This window comes from Pectinophora gossypiella, chromosome 23 (assembly GCF_024362695.1).
Source record: "Pectinophora gossypiella chromosome 23, ilPecGoss1.1, whole genome shotgun sequence".
NCBI lineage: Eukaryota > Metazoa > Arthropoda > Insecta > Lepidoptera > Gelechiidae > Pectinophora > Pectinophora gossypiella.
Window position 1 is genome coordinate 4,184,236 of NC_065426.1, and position 23,956 is coordinate 4,208,191.

At 38.2% G+C, this 23,956-nt stretch overlaps 1 protein-coding gene across 5 annotated transcripts in view; it reads right to left on the bottom strand.

Annotated features, from left to right (window-relative positions):
* Positions 1-23,956, bottom strand: part of LOC126377335 (myb protein) — a 59,264-nt gene that overhangs the window by 12,108 nt on the left and 23,200 nt on the right. For 4 of the 5 annotated variants that reach the window (XM_050025036.1, XM_050025035.1, XM_050025031.1 and 1 more), the window contains 9 exons: positions 16,192-16,324; positions 15,304-15,453; positions 9,568-9,665; positions 8,613-8,747; positions 7,361-7,517; positions 4,173-4,360; positions 3,621-3,715; positions 2,392-2,549; positions 323-478 (listed from right to left, as the gene is read on the bottom strand). In XM_050025036.1, coding sequence (XP_049880993.1) covers positions 323-478; positions 2,392-2,549; positions 3,621-3,715; positions 4,173-4,360; positions 7,361-7,517; positions 8,613-8,747; positions 9,568-9,665; positions 15,304-15,453; positions 16,192-16,324 — 1,270 coding nt within the window. The remainder of the gene's footprint in view (positions 1-322; positions 479-2,391; positions 2,550-3,620; positions 3,716-4,172; positions 4,361-7,360; positions 7,518-8,612; positions 8,748-9,567; positions 9,666-15,303; positions 15,454-16,191; positions 16,325-23,956) is intronic. The other variant, XM_050025034.1, reaches the window with a different exon arrangement.

Genomic DNA, 23,956 nt, shown 5'->3' on the forward strand with positions numbered 1-23,956 from the left:
TTTCGAGGTCTGTCACGACGCCTGCACCCGTCATGAGGCACCCAGCAGGAGGCCTTTGCCCAGCAGTGGGATCTTGTAGGCTAGATTAAGACTCTCTATCAAAGTTTGTACAGAACTTTTAGTTTTTATTTGCACCCGTTGTGTTTATGTATTCAATAAAGTGTTTATTCCTATATTTACATAAACAGCCTATATACGTCCCACTGCTGGGCACAGGCCTCCCCTCAATCAACCGGAGGGGGATTCCTATATTCATTCATTCAAATGACGTGGTCTCGTCCTACCCCAACGGAAAATACATCTAGCCTGTAACGTGTGTTACCTTGGCCTGGTTGTGGTGTGCCTGCCTCAGCGGCGTGGAGTCCACGGGCTGTGCGGGCGAGTTGAGGAACTGTGACGGACTGAAGGGCAGCGCCTTGATGGGAGTCACGCCTACTTCGCGGGACTCCAGGGCTCTCGATATTGTTTCGCTCCACGACTGGAAAGATATAAAATTTAATGTTTAATTTAAAATAATAAAGCTTGAAAGCAGTTAAGGTATAAGATTACTTTACCGGTGGGTCATTCTTCTTTTTTATCGACAATAAGAAGTCATTTTCTCGTTATATCGGATTTAACATCTTTCATTATAACGGCAATAAATATTTAAAAAACATCATATAGAGATGTGTCTGTAGAGGAGTATTTAGTGTTTCTCTTTATCTTGGTAATATACTGTTCCTTGCAGGCGCATTGCAAAATATATTGTGACAGAGTGGCCCTTTTCATCGGAGACAGCATTTCGATTTACCACTCTGTCACAGAATTTTGTGAAAAACAACCAAGCTACGTTAATCACTAATCGAGGAACCGATTAGTATTTCGCTAGTATTTTAAGTATAATAAGATAACTATATATTTGGACAATGGAAATAATAAATAAAATTCTAAAACATATAACATATCAGAGCGAAGGACAGATCATTGTCGATAAAAAAGAAGAACGACCCCGGTACAAAATTAAGGTACCGATTTGATTATCTATTGTTATCTATTATGAAATGATAGATAATGGATAGTACAAGCAAGCCGGTGTACGGTCACGAGTACTAATATTTATACACTTTGATACCATGTCACATTAACGTATTTGACAAATTAAACCGTAAATCTCATTAAATGTCAAATATGATAGTACGACAGGGTTCTAAAATGGGTACATGATATTACTCGTGACTGTACCACAGGACCGCAGTGACGTGTGTTAAGTTCGTAATAACAGTGATCGAAATAGGTAGTGCCGTTTGCGAGATTTGTCTTATCATGGATATGCCCAAATCTTGAATCTCGAAACACAATATCCGATTTTTATTATACATTGATTTTTATTTTGCGAACTAATTAAGTATTTGTATGTCACGTATTTAAACATTGTTTTTTTTATTTATATTTATGTATTTTTTTTTTTTTTTTTTTTTTTTTTCAGTTTACAGAATCATTTATTCAACGTAAATATTTATACAATTTGTCGCTTAAAATTACGAATAATTAAAACATTTAAAATTATAACACAAACTATGACTAGTGAGTCAGTCTAAAATACCGCCCCCTCTCGTGCCCGGTTCAAAGGTGCCCATTATACTGGCCGCGTTACCGCGCACTATTGCCAAGGAAACCTGTTGAACCAGGAACGAGCTGGCGCGGGGGTCACTACCGCGGTCCCTCAAGCGCCTCCCCAAAACACGAATAAAATCCTTGGCCGCCGAGCACCACACACCCGAAGTCTCGACGGCAAAAGGGACAAAATCGTGGGTCCGCGTTAAGTCCCCGTATTTCGCCAGCTTTTGGCTAGCAGCCCACTCGGCAGCTGCCCCTGCGGTTCGAGTAGTACGGGGCAGGTGCGTTGCTGCAAACGTGCAAGCACAGGTGGCGTCCCACAATAAAGCGCGCCCCCTCTCCCAGGGTATGAGCGTGAGCCCATCAGGCCTCTTACCGTCTGTACGGCTTAGACCCGGCGGTTCCAACTTGCACGGCACGTCGATCGACGCCAGTGCACGGCGGATGACATCATTCAGCGCATGATGCCGGGGGTGTCTTCCCGCGCACTTTAGGCAAGCGAGGCCGTGCCGCCCATCAGAGCCAACCGGCTTACCACAGCGGCATGTATGTGGCTCACACATTCTACACCCCAGCCGAAGTATGTATTTTGGTTTTAACTGTTTGTCTAGATCAACAAACTTTCATATCTTAAACAGTTTACTTTTATTTAAAACGAGAAGAGGAAATTCTTTGGTCATATCCATATTATTATTAACCACAACATGCAGGGTTATTGACCCCAAATGGCAATATCTATCCCGATTACTGGTGAACAAATATGGTAATATGGTCAGATACAATACAGGCACTCACATGAAGGTTGGGCGTAATAACCTGTATCTTCTTCTGCTTGCGCCGCAATATGGGCGGAGGGCTGTTCGACTCCAGCTGCTTCTTAGGGGACGAGTACACGATAGATGACGGCACCACTATCTCCTTCGATTCTGGTTGCGTGTGTACTGCGTATGTCACTGGAAAAGAAAGGGGTGAGTTATAAACGCATCGAAATTGTGTTTCATTAACTAATTCCTAAGTGTACCTGACAAACAGGTCCCATAGTCTGTTTTTTTATATAGTTATTATTATTTTTAAACGGTTTTATATGTATATATAATTATTAATAATGTATTTCATATATTGCACCTCTTTTTATTATCCCGCAGATATTGTTTTACTACCTCTGGGTTGGCTGGAAGAGATCTCTCTTAGAGATAAATCCTCCCTTGTAAACGTATATTTTCAAACAGACAGACAGACAAACAGAGACAGAGGGCAGCAGTAACTGTCAGTGCTATTCAGAGCCGGAGGACAGGAGTCCTAGTACGGCTTTGAAATAGACTACTCTGGGCGCCATCGCACTCGCGTCAGTCAGAGTACTGCGGGGCGGAAGGCAAGAGACCACTGCTCTATTTTTCTATAATATATATTTATGTGTGTATTTGTAAAAAGATACATACAGTCATGAGCAATATAATGTACCCACTTTAGGACTCTGTCGCACTAACATAATATTTGACATTTAGTGAGACTTACAGTTCAATTTGTCAAAAAAGTTAATGTGACATGGTACTAAAGTGTATATTATACATATTAATGCTCATGACCGTACATATTTACTACCTACATATATAAACTCACACCTATATCCCACATGTTAATCAGAGACTATGGAATTCCATTTGCCACGTTCCTAACACACTTCTCTTGTTTCCTCCATATTGATCAATCGTTTCATAAACCCACGCCTGTCCAGAGCAGATCGTACTGAACTTTTTCTAAAGACATCTCTAATTTGGAAACAGGAAACAAGAAACAAGAAATATTTATTGAGAAGCTGTGTAGGTACATAAAGAAATATAAATAAATTTAGGAGTAAAACCGACACTCACCACCAATTCTTACCGAGCCAGTTACCTCGCCTGGGTCTCAATCCCACTTTGGTCTTTAAACCCGGTCATACCCGGTATCGGGGGCTTTTATACAAAACTGCTATCCAAATCAGTATATCCGATGACTACTCACACGATACAAAGATTACTTACCGGCACTTTGGTTGCTGTTCTCTCCTGTCAAGTTGCTTGATGACAAGTAATTTTTGATTGGCGAATCGGAAGGTAGCGATTCAATGTTCACGAATCTGTAACAAAATAATAACTAAAAATTAGAACGTTTTGTACGAGAATGGATGTAGTTGGATGAGAAAGGAGATCATCTGCGCTCTATACCTCGGTCGGAACCAGAAGTCAAAGTGTCGGCCAAGAAATAATTTTGCTATACATAGTATCACTCCTGTATCCGCGAAGAGGTAAGGAGAGGTATATACAGGATGTTAGTGACATCGTATCGAATACTGAGGGGGATGATTCAGACCAAAAGCCCCTAACCCGGCTCATGTAACGACTACTTACTTACATCAGTAAGTAATAACCGGGACTAACGGCTTAACGTGCCTTCTGTATGGATCACTTGACTTTGGGACAGCCTGTAACATCCTAACCAAACTAAGGATCACAAAGTGATTTGTGTGACCACCGGGATTCGAACCCGGAGTCTCCTGAGACTACTGGAGCGCAGAGGCCGTTATCGTTACTCACTTGAAAGGTGACTCCATAATGTCGACACTATCAGCAGCAACCAGGCCGCCTCTATCCGGAGACTTCGACCGCAGACTCTGTTGTTGAATATTGGTAAGTTGGTCCTTCAACAACTGTCTAAAGTGCAACACTTGTTTGGAGGCCGGTTGGGTCGCCGGTGGAGTATCGGTGAATGGGGTCGACCAGTTCTGTGGATAAAACGAGGAGTTCTTAGATTTATAGGTAGAATTCGAAGCAAAAGTAGCTGCAAACTGATTGGATCTGCCCTGTTTTTAGGGATTACGTCGTGAGTTTATGTATGTATGATCGGATGCTTGTGTAATAGGATGTATGTTAGTTATATTCCTCGAGAGTAGAGATGTGCACGAGGCGGCCTGTCATATTTGGGAACTAATTGGCAAAAAGGGTTGACTATTCGGCATTATTCAATATTTGTTTTTAAAATGTAGAGTTTAGCTTTAAAATGTAGAAAATCATTAGAATATACTTCAAATAAAAAATGCATGCATTAAATCATTAAGAAGAATCAACAAGTACAAAATAGGAATGTCTATTTCGTATTTATTGCCAAAAAGTTACGAACATCTGTATTTTTTAATAATCATTTTCTAATAAGAACAATAATGGGAGATTATCTTTTTTAGAATTAAAAAAATAAAATTGTTCCCATCTTCTTTATAGACGTATAAGGCCTAGTAACCGGGACCAACGGATTAACGTGCCTTCCGAAGCACGGATCGTCTTACATTTGGACAATCAGGTGATCAGCATGTAATGCATACTAGGAATCACATAGTGATTTTTGCAATATGTCCCCACCATGATTCGAACCCAGGACTTCCGGATTATGAGCACAACGCTCAACCACTGGACCACGGAAGCCGATATATATACTAACTACTATGATTAATTACTACTGATGAAGGTTTTGTATGATGATGGTGTGAAAAAAAAACAACAAACAACCAATTAGGAAATGCAAATGATACAAACGATACTGGGTGTTTTAGAAATACGAAACAGCTTTTAAAGGTAGAGTTTGTGTCCGGTTAAAGATAATAGGCTTGTCTCCTATTACAAGGGACTTATGCCTTGATCACACCTACCGAACGCTCTGCCGAGTTCTTTGGCGAGATAGCTCGACCCCTGTTCTATTTGCTAGGCCGAGTACCCACCCCCGCGCTACCCCGCACTGTATCGCCCTAGAACAGGGGTCGAGTAGCTATCTCGCCAAATAACTCGGCCGTGCACTCGTCGTAATGTTCATACACACCGAGTACTCGACCGAGCGCACTGTCTCGCCCGTCCACTCGGTAGGTGTGATCAAGGCATGAAACATAGCTGACGAGGAGCGAGTGTATATTATGTCGTGGCCAGATCGTAGAATTGATCATTTCATGACGTGTTTCATTAAAAGGTCATATTTCATGAAATAGCCAACTTAAGTTGACCATATCGTTGAAACGTCAACATTCAATGATATTTCAATCAACGTTTGGAAATATCGTTAATGTAGGCGGTGTTTGTGCTATGTTATGTAATAAAAATGCGAATAGTCGATTCATTTCTAAATTCAAAATTATGTACCTATTCGATATGGAAAATTGTACAATTACATTGATTCATCGATTATAATAAAGTTTTAAATATAATCGACACCAGCGCCACTACCGGTGGATAATGTTACTAATTTTACGATGTGATTGCCAACGTTTGGCCATATCATGAAGTTATCATGCATTTAGTTGCCCATATCGTTAAACGTTTTGTGTTGATTGATTTGGCCAAACTACATAATGATGTGGCCAACGTGTGATATTTCATGAAATATGACCATTTCATGAAATGATCGAGCACATCATGAAATGATCGATTCTAAGATCTGGCCACGACATATACGTATACTACACACGGCCTACCTCTTCGGGAATACAGGCGTATTACTATATCATGTGTGCAAAATGATACGGAACATAAAACCATTACGTCAAAACTTTGTTTTAATTTTTTTGAGATTGGAATTGAATTTTTGTATTTTAAAAACACTCAGTATGTAGATTAAGCAATCACATAACACTAAAAAGTAATAGAGAACACAGAACACTAGGAAATAAAGACTTTATCTGACTATCTAATTAGAATGAATTTCTATAAGCCACACACCGAAGTTAAAGGTCAGGAAGGCAGCAAAATAATTAGAAAAACGAAAATCTACTAAATAATACAATTAAATTGTATTACCTAATAACGTACCTTTACTCTTGTTAGGTATACGTTGGATATGGAAGGAGAAATATGGATGTTAGGTACTGTTTTATAAAAAACATTTGCAAAGATTATATTATATTTGCGATATAAAGAAGACATCTAACTTTATGTCCATAAGTCTCCAAATATCGTACCATTTTGGCAAATTATTCTACTATAATTTTTAGTTCCTTGAGCAATATAATGTACCTACTTTAGGACTCTGTCGCACTAACATATTTGACATTTAGTGAGACTTACAATTCAATTTGTCAAAAAAGTAAATGTGACATGGTACCAAAGTGTATACATATTAATGCTCGTGACCGTACTCCTCGGGCCTTAGCCAAGTAGCAAACGATTATGACAACCGGCAGTATTTTTTTGATCTTAGGCCTCGTCAATGCCTTCGGGCAAGTCTGGGGCCAAGAGCAAATCCATCAAAGGTAAAAAAATAATGGCGTTAAGTACTTGGCTAAACGCTGAGGGCTCTCACCCGGTACAAAAGACAACACGTCTGAGGGTGCCCAGTTGAGCGCGAACTTGGCTCAGGGCGAGAAGATTATATTTGAAAGAATGAATCGAGCCGTTCGACTCTAGAGGGCCGATAGCGATAAGCGCTGAATGAGGGAAACCATCGACAGTGTAAATAAATGTTATTTAAAAAAAGCGCTTACGTATTTTTTTCTAAAGCGACGGTATAGAAATATCTGCAATAAATACACTACTATTACTACTATCGTGCGGGTTGTGAGGCGGATTACCAACCTCATCAACCCTGGTGTCAGGGTTATTATTGAGTCGCCAAAGGCCCCTGGCTCATGTAACGACTACTCAATTACATTAGTAAGTAGTAACCGGCATAACGTGCGTGTAATAAATGAATCTGCCAAAATAGTACGACAAAAAGTGAACATATAAAGCGTAAGAAGCGGACCCACATCGTTATAGGCGACTTGAACTTTTTGGTGCGGCACTAGACTATCCCGTGGCTTTACCCTCGATTTGCGTCGAAGGTTCTCGAAGCTGTCGACGAGCTCCGGCTCGTACTTGCGCCGCATGGTGGAGTTCCAGTGGTTCTTTATTGCGTTGTCCGTCCTGGAAAGAGGAAATAATTGAATTAAAACAAATATACCTCATTGCACACACATACACGAAACATTTTAAAACACGCAAGAAAGATTACAGCACAACTGAACAATTAAATACATACAGTGTGTTAGTGACATCGTAACGAAATCATTGAGGGTTGATTCAGACCATGATTCTAAGTTGATATCAAGTGGAATTTTCCATCGCAAAAGTATAGAATTTAAAATAATTTAAAAACAAAATATCATGAATTTTGCGACGGAAAATTCCACTTGAAATTAACTCAGAATCATGGTCTGAATCATCCCCTTCAGTATTCGTTACGATGTCACTAACACCCTGCATATAAATCAAATTAAATATACTTTATTGCACACGAGCAGAACATTCAAAATGTTTTACATTCATATACAGTACAAATAAAATAGTAAAATACATATTTTCTCTTGCTGAAGCTAGCCAAAGTACTCGTTAGCGGCTTACTGCCATAAAGCAAGACCCTGAAGAGGGGGTGAGGTGAACCTAAGGTGAGTTGGTGCGGGGCGGAGAATTGCCGTTCTATGGTGAAAACCACGTAAGCGCCTTTTTCAAAAATCACATCAAGACGTGATTCTATTATTATCAAAACCTCCCAATAGACAAACTTCTTCTTCTTTGCGAGTCGATGGCGATCGATACTAAATTTTTGCTGACCAATAATTGGCCACGCTTACGGCATTGTCAGTGGCTTCGTAAAGGTCTTTAATAGTGCAGGTGTTAGGGCACTTAGGACAGCACAAAAAGTGAGCCATAGTTTGTGGTGATACTCCAAATTTCTATCCAGGTAAAATTTGTAGTCTCGAAATTTACTCGGATTGCAATTAATACAAAGATATCGAGGTTTTGTTGAATAAAATCACACCAGAATGTCATTTTTTAAAAGGCGCTTACGTGGTTTTTACCATAGAACCGTCTCTTCGCCCCGCACCAAGTTGTATAGGGCGCCGAGCTAGATTAACCTCACCCCCTCTTCCGGGACTTCCTTTAGTCTAACGAGTACTTTAGCTAGCTTTAGCAAGAGTAAAGATCAGACTATGTTTCGTAACAAATTGAGGTTCTCACCGGCCGGGCAGAAGCTTGGCGATCTTGGCCCACTGGTTGCCAAGTTGTCTGTGCGCTTGGTATATTACCCGGTCCTCGTGTTCCGTCCACGCCGTCTTCTTTATCGAAGGGTTCAGGTGGTTGTGCCATCGTTCTCTGAAAAAAAAAAACCATTATGATGATGTGATCCAGCCGATTTCGGCTACGGCGACTGCTTCAACTCCGACGTTCATGTGCTCGCATGTGGCTTATATAGCCAATCTTATTGGAAAAGTCTTATTGTCTATGTCAACCACAATCTAACCTAATAATAGTTGGTAAGTCAATACGTGGCCTAAGGTGTAACAAGCTTACAATGGATGTTCTAAAAAAAATATGAAAACATTTTTAGCTTCTCTTGTTAGGTCGACGGATAACCGTCAATTTTAATTAGCTAAACAAACAAACACGATGAGGAAAACCTGAGTTTATGTATATATATCTTATGTCTCAATAATAATAAGAACCCATAGTGCATACAGGGACGTTCGCCAGTTGGTGTCATAACATATTTAGATTCAATTAATTGCCTCAAGGGGCCTCTACGTGCTGGCTTCGGCCCCACGCACGCCTTACAAAAGTCCGGGACTCCTTAGGCCGAGATATGGAAACAACATACATTACATATAGTAATAACTCGCGGCTGAGCATTGTGATGGTTGATTGAGGGGATGCCTGTGCCCAGTGGGACGTATATAGGCTAAATACCCTATCCTGTGTGCTCGATATAGTATACCTAATACACACACACACACACACATGTAAACAAGCAAAAAATACGACAGGAACGACATGCACAACAGGCGGGCATATCGATAAAGCAGCAGTTTCTTCCAGGCAACCTTTGGGTAGAGCCAAAATATAATATGTTACTTCAAAGTCAAAGTAAGTATTTTATCTGAACAATAAGCAAAGGACAGTTCAAAATATATTTTACCTGCATTGTTTCCCTATCCTGCCCTTGAGGTGCCGCGCTATAAGCGTCCATTTCTTCGGCCCGTATTTGGCTACTAAGTCTACTACTTTTTCATCCTCCTGCAACAAACACAAAAACAACATTTTAGCAAAGAGATTTCATTTATACTTTTTTAGAACACAAATATAAATTTTACAACTATGCTGTTTTTCAACGAGATATCCGATTATTATTTATTTATTTATTTATAAAGGTACATACAGCTTTACAGTATAATCTAATGTGTTATGAATTTTATTCCAGCCAATAATGGCACACACTTTAGATACATTCAGCCGTGGTAGCTTACTTAGAAGGACGCTTGACTCTTACTGTAAGGTCGCATGTTTGATTCAGCATGGGCTTAAACCCTGTTTGGATCATAAATGATTATCACGTGCTTAGCGGTGAAGGAAAACATCGCGAGGAAAACATGTGACCTAACCTATATCGGGCTTGGTTTCCCTTCGCAGTGTAGAAGGTCAGACAGATAGTCGTTACTGTAGAAAACCGGACCTGTCAAATCTTCAGGTTAGGTAAGCGGACCCTGTGAAAATGGGATAACGCTAGGGAGATGATGACTTTAGATACAATCAAGCTGTACTACTACTACACATGTATATAATACATTTATTTTATTCGTGCATTAAGACTTGTTTCTATGTATTGATTCTTATACGTAGAACTACGTTTATTTGATAGGTGATTCCGCGACAGACGTTGTCATAATCATATTGTATAGTGTTTGTATTGTTATTGTTTTCATATTGTACCTAAATCCTGAAGCTCCATATAGGCATAGAATAAAGAATCATTCTAGAACGGTAACTCTCCGCCCCGCGCGAATTCGTATCGGACGCCGACCGCACCCCCTCTGGGTCTTACTTTAGTCTTTAACGGCCGTAACCAACTATGGAGTAAGGGAGAGCGCGAACTGTATCTCTCTCGCACTTACGCGTAGACGGCACACGTTAAGAATGAGATTTTTGTATGGACATACATACATACATAAACTCACGCCTATTTCCCACCGGGGTAAGCAGAGACTATAGAATTCCATTTGCTTCGATCCTGACACACTTCTCTTGATTCCTTCACATTCATCAATCGATTCATATACGCACGCCGGTTCTGAGTAGATCATATTAAACCTTTTCTAAGGACATCTCCAATTTGGTCAATGTAAGTCCTTCTCGGTCGGATGTTTGTATGGAGTATAGAAGAAATGTCTGTGCTTCAGGACAGATACGGGGTCAGGAGTGCTCGAACGCCTCTGGCCGGACATTTACACCGGACGGTGTCTTTCAGGGGTAGTTTCCGCTTCCAAGCTACTAAGTGCTGGAACGACCTTCCACCACCAATCAGGAACCGGAGCTCTAAGGTTACATTCAAAAAGTATTTAAAGAATCACCTACTAGAAATACAGAGGTTAGATATACCAGCGATGTACTTGGGATAGCGGTTGCTGCCTCTTTAGATCACATCTGGGTGCTCCTGGATGTCCGTTTTCGTTTCGTTTTGTTATTATGATTATGAAATTTTATATGTATATTATTACGTTTATTTAATTATCGCACTCACATCACATGCACCATAGCTACACACTGCTTTCACTACTCACTTATAGATCCTTCTTTTAGTGTAATATTTCTTTCTTTTATTGTTTTGTTTCTGCTTTCTATGTGTAACACTGTCGTTTTTTTTTTTGTACTCTTTATTTATTTTTTAAAATTTATTGAGCGGGTACTCGCGTTTCACCGATCGGCGTGGGTTCAAAATCAGTGTTGCCCTCTGGGTAAATTTTCACTGAACCCTGGCCTTTTTTGGTGAACTGCGGCACCCATATACCTTTATGTTTTCCAACTACTTAAATATTAATGTTAATGTGTGTATATTTTAATGTTGTAAATGTATATGTGTGTCGTAGATTTTACCTAAATAAACTTTATTATTATTATTATTATTATTATTATTATTATTATTATTATTATTATTATTATTATTATTATTATTATTATTAAGAAATGCCGAATCTCTATAGGGTCCGTCCGCTCCACCCCACTCAGCGCCAAGCAGCTTTAGTGGCCTATTTCCTTAGATCTAATCACTTAAATTGATCTGTAACATCTTCATTCCTCCAATTAACGCTCAACTCCCACTGGGCCCCAATACTTTATCAATGACAACAAAAACCCGTATAAAAACAAAATAAAAGACTCGCCAATCATCTGTAGCGATGTAGCGTGCGAAAATTCGTTACCGCACAAGGTAAGCCGGTTGACGGTGAAAAAAATATGAACTTAGCAGTTGCGATCAGCTGTGCGGTGACGCATGCGTGCGAGATTCCATTTAATTTGAATTTTTGATACGGCATTTATAACTAAACTTATGGAGACTTTGACAAGGATGGAATCGGGTGTGGTTTTAAGTATTGTACTACAGTGTAGTTCACAAAGAAGATAAAAAGACTTGGATAAGTCCAGAATGTGTTAAAGAATGATCAGGTCAAGAGTACTCTAAACCGGAGAGCATGCATGAAGTCTTTGATCTTCTTATATCGTGTGGGTTGTGAGGTGAATTACCAACCTCATCAACCTTGGTGTCAGGGTTACTATTAAGCCACCAAAGGCCCCTAACATGACTCATATGACGACTACGTACTTACATCAGTAAGTAGTAAGTCTTTGATGAGAGTGATAGAAACAAAAATGGTGTGTCAGGAATTCTCCAGTACCTAATTTGTGTTTGGTCTCTGCTTATCCCAAGGGGAAATAGGCGGCGCGATAGGCGTATGTATTTACGTATCTGTTGTTTTTGAATCTCTAGTACTTACCTACTTATTTTGGGACAATCCACATATTGATTTTATAACGTTAGATGCTTTGTTTAGTTTTGAAAAGCGATCTTTCCAATTGACGGTTAATGGCAATAGGCTGGACCCCTATTACATGGGACTTAAACACAGCTGGCGAGGAATGCGTGTATAAACTATACACCCCTGCCTATCCCTTTGGGGATACAAGCGTGATGGCTGTGTTATGTATGTTATGGTTATTCCATTACCGCTTGAAGTAATAATGAAAAACTCGATCTCGCTTCACTTGATTTTAATAAATTAAGAACTAAACACATCATTAATTACAAATTGAACAAATACTACAGTAACAGACATATTACACATATCTTATTGAACATGTGTAGTGTGTGGTCCCAGACAAACAATAAAAACCGGACCCAAGGTCAGGGTGTGTCACAGCCTCAAAACGTGGATGACTACATACTTAAAGGATGTTTATGGATGTAGAATGGCGCGAAATGTAGCCTGCTTTTCCTGTTCGAGTTTTGTTCCGTGGTAAAATGTCATACTTACTTATAACGTGGCTTTATAGCGAAAACCGCGTGAGCGCCTTTTTAGTCACATTCTGGTGTGATTTTCTTAACATATTTATTTTGAACCTATCTCCCCTCCCCCCGTGTTTTATGCGTTCGTGTAATAGATGGAAATTATTTGAAATAAATCGATGTTTTGTTGAAGAAAATAACATCATTCGTCATTTGTCAAAAAGGAACTTACGTGGTTTCCACTATAAAAGACAACGATAAGTATATTTATATTTATGTCCTACTACATATAAATTTTGTTAGTCTAACAGAAAGCTCGAGAAAGTACTATTTATTAAGGTAATTTTTACGCATTGTACTTATCACTTCCGCCAAATGTCGAAAGAAAATCAAGTCAAAAAATACGTAAGTATCGTATGCCTTTATCGAGCATTCTTTTCCAAGAACCCTACTAGGTTTATATTATGACAAAGTAGACTTATAAAGCACCTTGTTAGCATACATTTAACATTCAAGCCACATTGCATTCATTCATAATATCTAAGAAACTCTGTCATCCGTTCATTGGTATGTATACACGTGTTTGGACATTTGGGCACATTCTTTCAACTTTACAAGTCATTATCAAGTATTTCAAGGTCACATTATACACTGTCGCCTTATATTGATAACTACATACGCGCTATTTCTAAAAAGATAATTTCTAGAGTTTGTATTCATGTTTGAATAATGGAAATAGGCTCGCCCCCTATTTAGTGACTTAACCTCATAAGGGCCGAATTTTAAGATACAATAGTTAAACAATGGGTTTTGGTTTTGGCATCTGAGCCTTACGACCTTACGGAGTGGGTGTATATAGAGGTACTGTACACCTCTGCTCTTCCGGGACACACGTGTGATATTATGTTTTGTTACTTTGTATCAAAAGTGGCTGCAACTTATCTTCTGTAGTGGCTCTACCCTATAATAACAATTTGTTTTGGCTTCGGCCCCACGCACGTCTTCCAAAATATTACAAAATAATAATAATAATATTCTTTAATTCAGACATCACAGGTTCCGTATTTCGATATACACAAAATATCAATGTCCAAATTATAATTAAACAATAAATTACAATCGAAATTTAAAATTAAAACTACAAACAACTTTCGCAGTGTACTGCTGATGGCATGAAAGCTGAGCCAGTGCTTTAGGATAGGCCTATACACTCGGTCCGCTTTTATCTTCAGCAGACTGTTGCCACTCCCCCATACCCGGCGCATCAGAGGGACCACTCTCTTACGTATTACGGCATGTAATCCATCAATCACTATTAGGAACAAAGCAAACGCACCGTAGGAAACACAAAGTTAATTCAATGAGTACATCCTATAACCACAACAATGTGTACATCGCGCGTGCATCTATTATGCAAGTATTTTAAACGTCCTATGTCACTGACCGAGCCCGTGACTCAGCATTTCCTTAGCAGACTGATTGGCGTTCGGGAATTCGCTATTGCTTTTCCTGTCTAGATTTAGAATCGCCAGAGCTGTGGTGGTTTTGTACCTAGCTGTTTTTTTTTTGTTTAAGAAAAATTATTCTCATAACAATTTTACAATTCACTTACATGAGAAACTTAAAAATATTTTAATATATGTTTGAGACAAGCGTACGAATTACAATATTTCTATTTTCTACTATAAAAAATAAAACGAGGTAGGTAGTTGACGAATAAGTTGCATGAGGTGTTATTGTGCGAGGCGTTATAGGCACTACTCATTCAAAACTTTTAGCCTAATAACTCAGAAATGCCCTTAGATATTCAACCTAGCAAGTTAGTTCATAAATATCCAGCTATTTATATCCAGTATGTATTTTAGGCCCAGAATCATATTAGCTGCCGCGCGTTAGCGAAGTGAAGACTCCGTTTTTCTTCGACACACACTGATGCTCGTGTAAGCGGGATTTCTCAAAATGACCCTTTTGCATTACAAAAGCGACATTTTAATTGTATTTTTTTTAGTGTTTTTCATGTTATTTATAGTTTTGTATATTCGTTTTTATATTTTTTCTCGTCATACAGCGCATTGGGTTACACTGTAATGTTGTATGTACCTTTATAAATAAATAAATTTTGACTAAAATTAGACCAGAAAGATGCGAAAGCACTAATCTCAAAAAGGGATCTTAAGGTCCAATCTGAGAAAAGGACTTTCTATGACGAACCGCTTTTTTCCATCGTGTGTGTTGTGAGGTGAATAACCAACCTCATCAACCCTGATGTCAGGGTTATTACAGACTACTTACTCACATCATAAGTAATTAGTAACTGGGACCAACGGCTTAACGTGCCTTCACGAACGACGAATCCGCTAAGATATGGATACGTACCTCCTTGGTCCAAGGGCCCTTGACTAGCTCCGGATTGACGACCTTGGTCCACCGCTGCTGGCACTGCACGTCGGACCGGTCCGTGAACTGCGCCGCGATCACCTCCCACTGCTCGTTGTACATCTTCACGTACATCTTGAGTCTTTTGTCCTGGAATTGGAGAATTTATTGTTTTGTCATAGCATAGTAAAAAGCGTAGCATAGCTTCTATAAAAACCGGACCTGTCAAATCTAGGCTAAGTAAGCAGACCCTGTGAAAAACGGGATAAACTTTATAGTACAGTAAAAAGGATTATCATGAGAAACACTTCGCACCAGGGGAGTTGTATTCTATCAATTAGTCAAGTTAATCCCCAAGGGTTAAAAAACCTGAAGGGAAATATAAAATCCCTGTCATTGGGGGGCTGAGAAAGCATTTTTAACATGAGCAAGGACAGATGATTCTCACTTTGATCACAATAGCCTAGTAACCTGAAGTTTCACAATACGGTGTTGATATTCTTCAGCACCTCAGCGCTTTCGGCTGTAGTGGAGTTCTTTGAAGTACTAGGTAATCTCAGACTCACAAGAACTCACTGTTTCTTTTGAACACAAAAATTAGTCCGAGGTAGGTAACGAACCACTAGCTCTTCTAGTGACTCATCACCTCCCTAGCATTATCCTGTTTTTCACAGGGTCCGCTTACCTAACCTGAAGATTTGACAGGTCCGGTTTTTTACAAAGCGACTGTCTGTCTGACCTTCCAGCCCGCGAAGGGAAAACCAGCACAATACAGGTTAGGTCACATACCTCCGAAAATGCATTTCTCGGGAATGTAGGTTTCGTCACGATGTTTAAGTTCACCGCAGAACACGATCTCTTCTTGTGGCTGCAATAATTTATACATACCTCCTCCTTCGTCCAGCGTCCCCTGTTGATATTCTTCCGCGGCCCAGCGCTTTTGGTTGTAGTCGTGACATCCTCATATGCTGCCGTCGAGTCCTCTGAGTACTCGCTAGTCTCGGACTCATAGCCGCTTCGTCTGTGGGCAAAGGAAAAACTTACATAAACCTCTTCCAGCAGAGATTTCCAAACACAATAGTTAAACAATAGGGTTTGGATTTTAAAAGGATATTCGGCCTTAAGACTTTAGGGATGTGTTAATAAAGGATAGATAATAGATAGAAAATAAGCTGCAGATTTACTTTAGCAGAGTCACAGCGGATCGACTGTACAGAGCACAGCATTGCCGGTTTCGAATTACTGTAAGTTTGAGATAGGAAAGTCCGCGTGCCGATTTAGTAAACACAGTTCAATAGGAATCGATACAAACAAAGGAATGCTATTATTATTATCCTGGTATAGGACAACTTTGGTGGTAATCAATTGCTTAATAGTTATAATGAATAATGCTAGATAGATAGAAGTCGAATTTATAAACCGTAAAGACAAGTTTGTGCGTACAAATTATTTTCCATTAGGACATCTTTAATAAGGATTAATGCTACGTATAGAACGGTAACTCTCCGCCCCGCACCAATTCCTATCGCGGATCTCACCCCCTCTGGGTCTTACTTTAGTCTTAAATGTCCGTAAGTCGTTAGGGAGTAAAGAGAAGACTGCGCCAACTGTTTCGTTCACACTTACGGGTTAGACAACACACAGTAAGGATTTTTGTATGGAGTATCCGGGATGTGCTGATACCGTACAAAAGTTGAATGAACTAGACGCAAACATAAACTTGCTTCGCTTGACTTTGTTTACCTAGGGCCTGAGGAATGTCGAGGAAAAAACAGGAATCATATGAGGCGTTTAAAAACTGCAAATGAGGTAAAATAAGATCCCAAGTCAAAAACTCAAGGCTCTGATATGATCACGGTCCGTGGTTTGTTTTAAGAATGGTTATTGGAACATTGTAGACACACTTGTAATAAAGCCACGCCTGTAAACTCTAATGGGGTGGACAGCCATAAACACCTTACAGATCACTTGATATGAAAACCTGATGCGGACGTGATGAACCGTATGGTGACAAAAGATCAATCATTTTATAATAATCCCTCGTATTACATACATACATACATAAACTCACGCCTATTTCCCACCGGGGTAAGCAGAGACTATAGAATTCCATTTGCTTCGATCCTGACACACTTCTCTTGCTTCCTCCAAATCCCTCGTATTACTCATACTAAACTAAGTAAATGTAGGTATAACAAAAATGTGCCATAAAAAAACCAAAGTAATTCATAAGAGATATAAATACCTACTTAATTAATAGATAGGTACGCATAATGTGGAGCACTGGTTAGATACACAGCGAAGGTCAACCTTTTTGCTTACAAAATATTTTTTTACCAAACCATTCATCTCTCTTATTATTATCTCCAACCAATCTCCACGTGTAAGTACATAATATATTTCCATCACGAAGAAGGCTTTATATTCTAAAGTCACGTTTTAGTTATGTTTGGAGAATCCTGTTTCATCCTGAGGTATATTCAAGGCGGTGACGTAAGATGGGGCCCCATAGGCTAAACGCGTTTTTTCATGGCCCCGTTCAATGTTGAATGTCTGGCTACAGATTATAGAAAAAGTTTTGTTAACAAGGATTCATAAAGTAGGTGTGTTCGCACGAATCCTTGCTAAGAGATAAATTAAATTGTTATCTATCGCACGCTTAGACCACGTGCTTCGCGTTAATAAAATCTACCTAACGAATACCCTCCCATATCCGCCTGAATCTCCAATAGTACATTATAATACCCTAGCGAGCTGGCGAGAGTGGTTGTAAATACTACACCTCTGACTACCCCTTTGGGGCACAGGCGTGATGCCTCTATGAACAAAATATTGTTTTAGCAATAAGACGGCATAGAACATTTTATCTTAACGTCAAAAAAAGGTCGGTACATCATTACTTTGACATAATTATCACAAGTAACCTCACAATGGCAAGGAAGACCACACAACAAAATATATAATATAATACCGTGAGCTAATTTCTGCCAGGATATTATGTACTTTGATCGAACCACAGAGAATGCTTTCAATAAAACAAGTAATAACAAAAGAGAAAACCGTCCGATCACGACTCGACAAAGTACTCTGTATTCTTGAACAAAAGCTTATAATCGTGGCGCTAAAATACCCCCGCAAAGGTATCCTGTTCCTAGAAAAAGGACAATATCGCCCCACGCACAGGACTTTAAGCCCCATTTAAAAAGCCATAAAGAAACTACTAGACCAGCAATAAGAATTCGCATTTCGAAACAAGATTCTGTAAATACAGTACCGGTTTAAGGAATAAAATTCTTAAATGGAGACTAAAGTGATGAGGTAAGAATGGCAAAAAAACTTAAAAAAAGTGGTAAATTTATGCATGCCTGCTATCAGCTGATGCTCATTCATTGTAAGTGGGTTGAGACTTGTAGGAAAAACTGAGGATGTACGTGATATTGTACCCGTCTTAATTTATAGTATATATTTTTATACTATTATATAATGAAGAAAGCAATGGTGAGGATTGTAAGAAATATTTGACAAAACAAGCTATCAAATGACCTAACAACCCTAACAATATTCGAGTAGTTATACCCCAAACTTGTGTCTTTTACATACTGTGTGGATTTACATTTGTCCAGTATCAAAATCTATCAATAATTAATCTACTTACATAGGTACACTAATTATGACAGTGTATTCGTTTTACCACATTGCTTGACCATAATGACTGTAGCAGAATATACAAACAACATCATAAAGTAACCTATTGAAAAGAAATATGTAGATACGAGCTTTAACCAAACTTACAAAGGCAGAGGTTAACCTTGAACAAAACATTCCATAAAGTAACAACATGTTGTGTATATAATTATGTACGAACAAGACTTACTCATATAACATCACGCCGAATTATCCAAAGACGAAATTAAAGTAATCCCTAACGCTCTTAATATTAATAAAACACACTCCATTATTCACTACACGCACATTTTATCACAGAACAAAATTTACAATGCTTTGAGGTTATTTCATTTCCCGCCAAAACGCGCACGCATCTCGACACTCTCGCTTCTGAAGACAGAACAACACTGGAAGAAAAAGCTTCCTCCCTTGCGTGCACACACACAAAACACATACACTAACACACCCACACCCGTCGCAAGCGCAACCTTATTAAGGGTGAAGGGACAAAAAGCAAGGGACGCAACAAGGACGGAATGCACAGGTAAGAATGAGAGCGAAAGAGACGGAAGACCAGGTAATTTACCCTCATGACGCAACACAAGTAAAGGTAAGCAGGTGTAAGCAATGGGAAAGGAACAAAGAAAATATCGATTTATGCTTTTTTTCGTTGGATAGGTCAGCTACTATTCTACAGCTTGAGAAATAATCCAAGGATTATAGATGCAATGCAACGATTAAAGAAGATCAGATACTTTTGTAAAAAGAAAACAAATATTCGGCATCAATATTCAAGTAAACATTACTGTGAGGAGGAGATACTGAGAACATTGAAAAGTGCTTATGCATTTGGTAAGCAAATCAACGAAATCTTATGCAATATAAGCGAAACGTTGTCAAACGCTGCATTTTTGCAGCAAACGGGACTTTTATTGCAAAAAAGGTGTACAAAAAACCATGAGGGTTACCAAACGTGTAGCGGATGCCTTTCAGACATCGGGGGTTCGTTTTTGCTACCGCAGGATGTTTTGCAAATGTCCCACTTTACGTCAGCTGATGACTTCATTTGAATATTTTTGCAAAAATTTCCAATACTTAACACGGGAACAAACTTTAATGCTTCATTAGACATAAAAGTCTTTGAGATCCGAAAACATATGTACAAAAGTCAGATATCTAAATAGATAGATGTGCAAATCTTCAAGAACTTGTCAACTTTGAAGCTACTGCGACCGTGACGACCATTGAATAGTTCGATGTGATGGTATGGGATCGCTTTTTCAAACATTTGCCCAGCAAATTAAAAAGATAAGTGTTTATATCCTGTCAAATGTGATAACGAGGTTCTTTGAAGTCAGTGTTATAAGGGCAATGTCAGATATAACATGTAATCAGATAAAGTAAATTTTTTCACACCGATATTATATAATCATGATTAAATCATATACGTGACACTTCCGCAGTGGACGAATAATTACATTCTTAATTTACAGAATGAATCCGAAAAATATTTCGTAACTTTTGTTATCAGAACATAAAATTAGAAAAAAGACAGTTAATTGGTATAACTAATAAATATATTTCTTGACCACAACCGAATACACGGGTCTTTAATTACAATGAGGAAGTCAGTAATTTTGTTGACGTCATTTTCACCTGCCCCTAAACTCGATTTGTAGATTATGCATCCGATTACAACGGAAATAGAACACCCTAAGGAGAACGACTATCAGATTTGAATCAAGATTAAAAAAGCAAAACCTATACTTGTATACACGGGAAAGTATAAAAGTATTTTTCATTCGCATTTCACATCACTGATTGTTGAACCTTGCAATGATAGCGATACTAAAGTCGCTACCATTCTGTATGATATTCAATTTTAATAATGAAAATTAACTATAAATTTGAAAAAGTACAGGAGCATAATGCCGAATGATAGAAAGAAACACAAGGAACAATAACATCCAAATGTGCAACTAAAATTCAAGTGGCAATTTATAACAAACATGCACTAGAGCAGACCAAACATGTTAAACAAAAACAGGTTAAGTTATCACTCAAAACGGGAAGGAAAGATTTTACACAAGTATTACTTGGGGTTCTAAGAAAGAGTGCTAATAACCGGACCACATATTGTGGGGCGAACAGGAAGCATGGGCTATGCGTGAGTTAACAGGACATTTCCTTCAACTATCTAGGGGACAACATATATTTTCTTTTATTAGACTTGAGCAATCTGCTTGATGTTCTGAAGCGTTAAATTGTGTGATTTGATGTAATGTAAGTAGGTACTTATATTATTTCGTAGGCAGTGTTTTAGATAATAACTTGGTACTTAGGTTGTAGGTAGGTAAACTGGACATCATGTTAACAATATAATAATTGAATTTTGATAACCTAGGAACTAAGGTGTTTTGGTTAAATATGTATAAAAGTAATGATTCATTACTAATGAAGTATAAAATTTTAAATTGCAACATTACGTAATTATAACACTAAGCGTGTGTATCAATATACCTATTATTATTATAGATGAAAACGAATTGAAAACAAAAAATTAAAGTAATTCACAATTATACTTATCAATGAGTTAATGATGTGTACAGACGGATGTGGGTCATATGATAAACCGGCGGCTACATGAAACTGAACAAAATACAAATACACATGTACTCAAAGAGTTACAGAATGATACAAACATGCTTTTTAATACTGAATGATCTCACGATATCGCCGGCGCCACGAGTCTAGACTTATCATTCACACACATACATAAGATGTTAATGTATCACCCGTCATTCATACAACGCAGGGCTGCCGTAAACGCATGGAGCGAAATTACATAACCTTAAAAACACTCAACTGTCTTTTGTTATAATCAAATCCTACACCATAATATTTTGAACGATAAACAGAAAGGAGTAGTGGCTCACATGGACAGTAAACTTTAATAGATGGAACACGGATATCACAAAATATGAAGATACATCACGGAATAGAAGAACTGCTCTCACTACTACCCCTGCAAACAGATAACTTCTCAAATTTCATAGCCACTTAACTAGCAATGTATATTTTACGTGCCAGGCTTTAATTTTATCATTACTTATCGTAAGATACTGCATACAAAAGTATTTTTTTGATAAATAGCCTCCGGCCAAGTAGTTAATCCGGCCAAGTAGTTAATGCCATCTGCGGCAAATCTACAATAAGTCACGTCAAAAAAAAAAAAAAAAAAGATAAATAGCCGATCATGTTAATGTTTTTAGTTTTCCTGCGATAAGGAGGGATCTGCTAGTTTGGTAGCCTATATTTGATTTTTTGCCCTGATTATAATGCACGAGACGACCTTTAAATATACTATAGCGGAGCTACGTGCGTCTTAAAATTTGAGGACGAGTGAAGTGTAAAGTTGAAGTATGAACTATTTGCGCATACTTATTTGGTGAGCGTGTCACGCTAACTTGACCCTTCCAATATCTTTTTTCTAATCTGTGAGATAGATACAGAGATGAATATACAAAACATACATCTAAGACAAATAGTACCTACCGAGAGAAATGGGTAAGTAATTTAAGATATTTAAATTAAAATACTCGTAAACAGTTTTGTTGGAAAACGATCTAGATGTTACTTCCAACGAGATTATTCCATATCATGTAAAACTATCAAATTGAAACTATTTTGTACTCTTAGCAAACCACAGAAACAGGTATTTTCTCAACAACAGAATCATCTCAAGTTCCTATCAAGTCAATAGAAAGCATTCTACGAAACCAAACTATTCGAGTAGAGTTACACGCAAACAATGTCTCAGATACTCATGTACTGCAGTAGGATCAGGTTTGCAATAAAATTAAGATAAACATAGCTCGGGTCTCATTACTGGCCGAGTACATTCATATCGACAAGCCTTGATGAATGAATTACACTGTAGGAATGAAGTCTTCACTTGTTACGCCTGTTTGCTTGCGCCTTTAAAACAGGAATGTCAGATGACATCGTTGACATTCTGTTGAATGGTCTAGAGTACAATTTATCTTGCTCAGTAGTATTGCAAGGTTGTTTTTTAAACTGATATTCAGCAGTCAATAATTATGACTATTATATGTATAGGTTACGCTCCACGCGTTGATACGTTACTTAAGACTCCGTGTAATGGAACAAAAATATGAACAACCTAATGATTAAACTAGAAGCACATTTCATACTTACTATTTTCTGAAAATAAAATCTTTAATAAGGAAAAATATGTATATTCCTCTTGATCTTTATCCAAGTCAATTTTTCGTAGCAAAGGATGGAAATCATTAATTCCATGTGATTGGCTCAGATAAAGTTACTTAAAAGACCACCATGACATCGACTGATGTTTTTTTGCAGTTTTCTCGTCCCACACAGATTCCGGTGTCATATTAAATGTCAAAAACATGTTTGCAAAGACTTAAGTATATAAACTACTTTCAGATAAACAAAAAAAAACGAAATCAAACTTAAGATTAACACAGTCACATAGTGATATGTATAATTGAAGAAGTGGTCCTAATAATATTCCCTGGGGAAACACACAGTCATCTAACTTCGAACAGAAAACTATATACTAGGCGTACCACGATCGTTTGGCTCATATAATCATAAATAATATACCTAAATATTTATGAAAGATATTACTTTGGATAATTGTAAAAAATTACAAATAGCATCCTTCCTAATGATACCACGATGAATATATCGAACGAAAGGATCGTAAGTATGGACTTACCCTACGTATGGGTTTAAAAAACATAATACGTGAATACTTATTATATGTTTTTGTTGATGGTAAATACATCTTAAAAACCCTTTCAACAAACTAGTTTCCTGCCAGCCATAATTCGTTGTCTGTTCAATTGTTAAATAACTTTTGCACACATCTTCATGTGAGAGCGTTTTAAATGAATGATTGTCTATGATTCAGTGACCGCCATTTTCTATTCGGTCATTG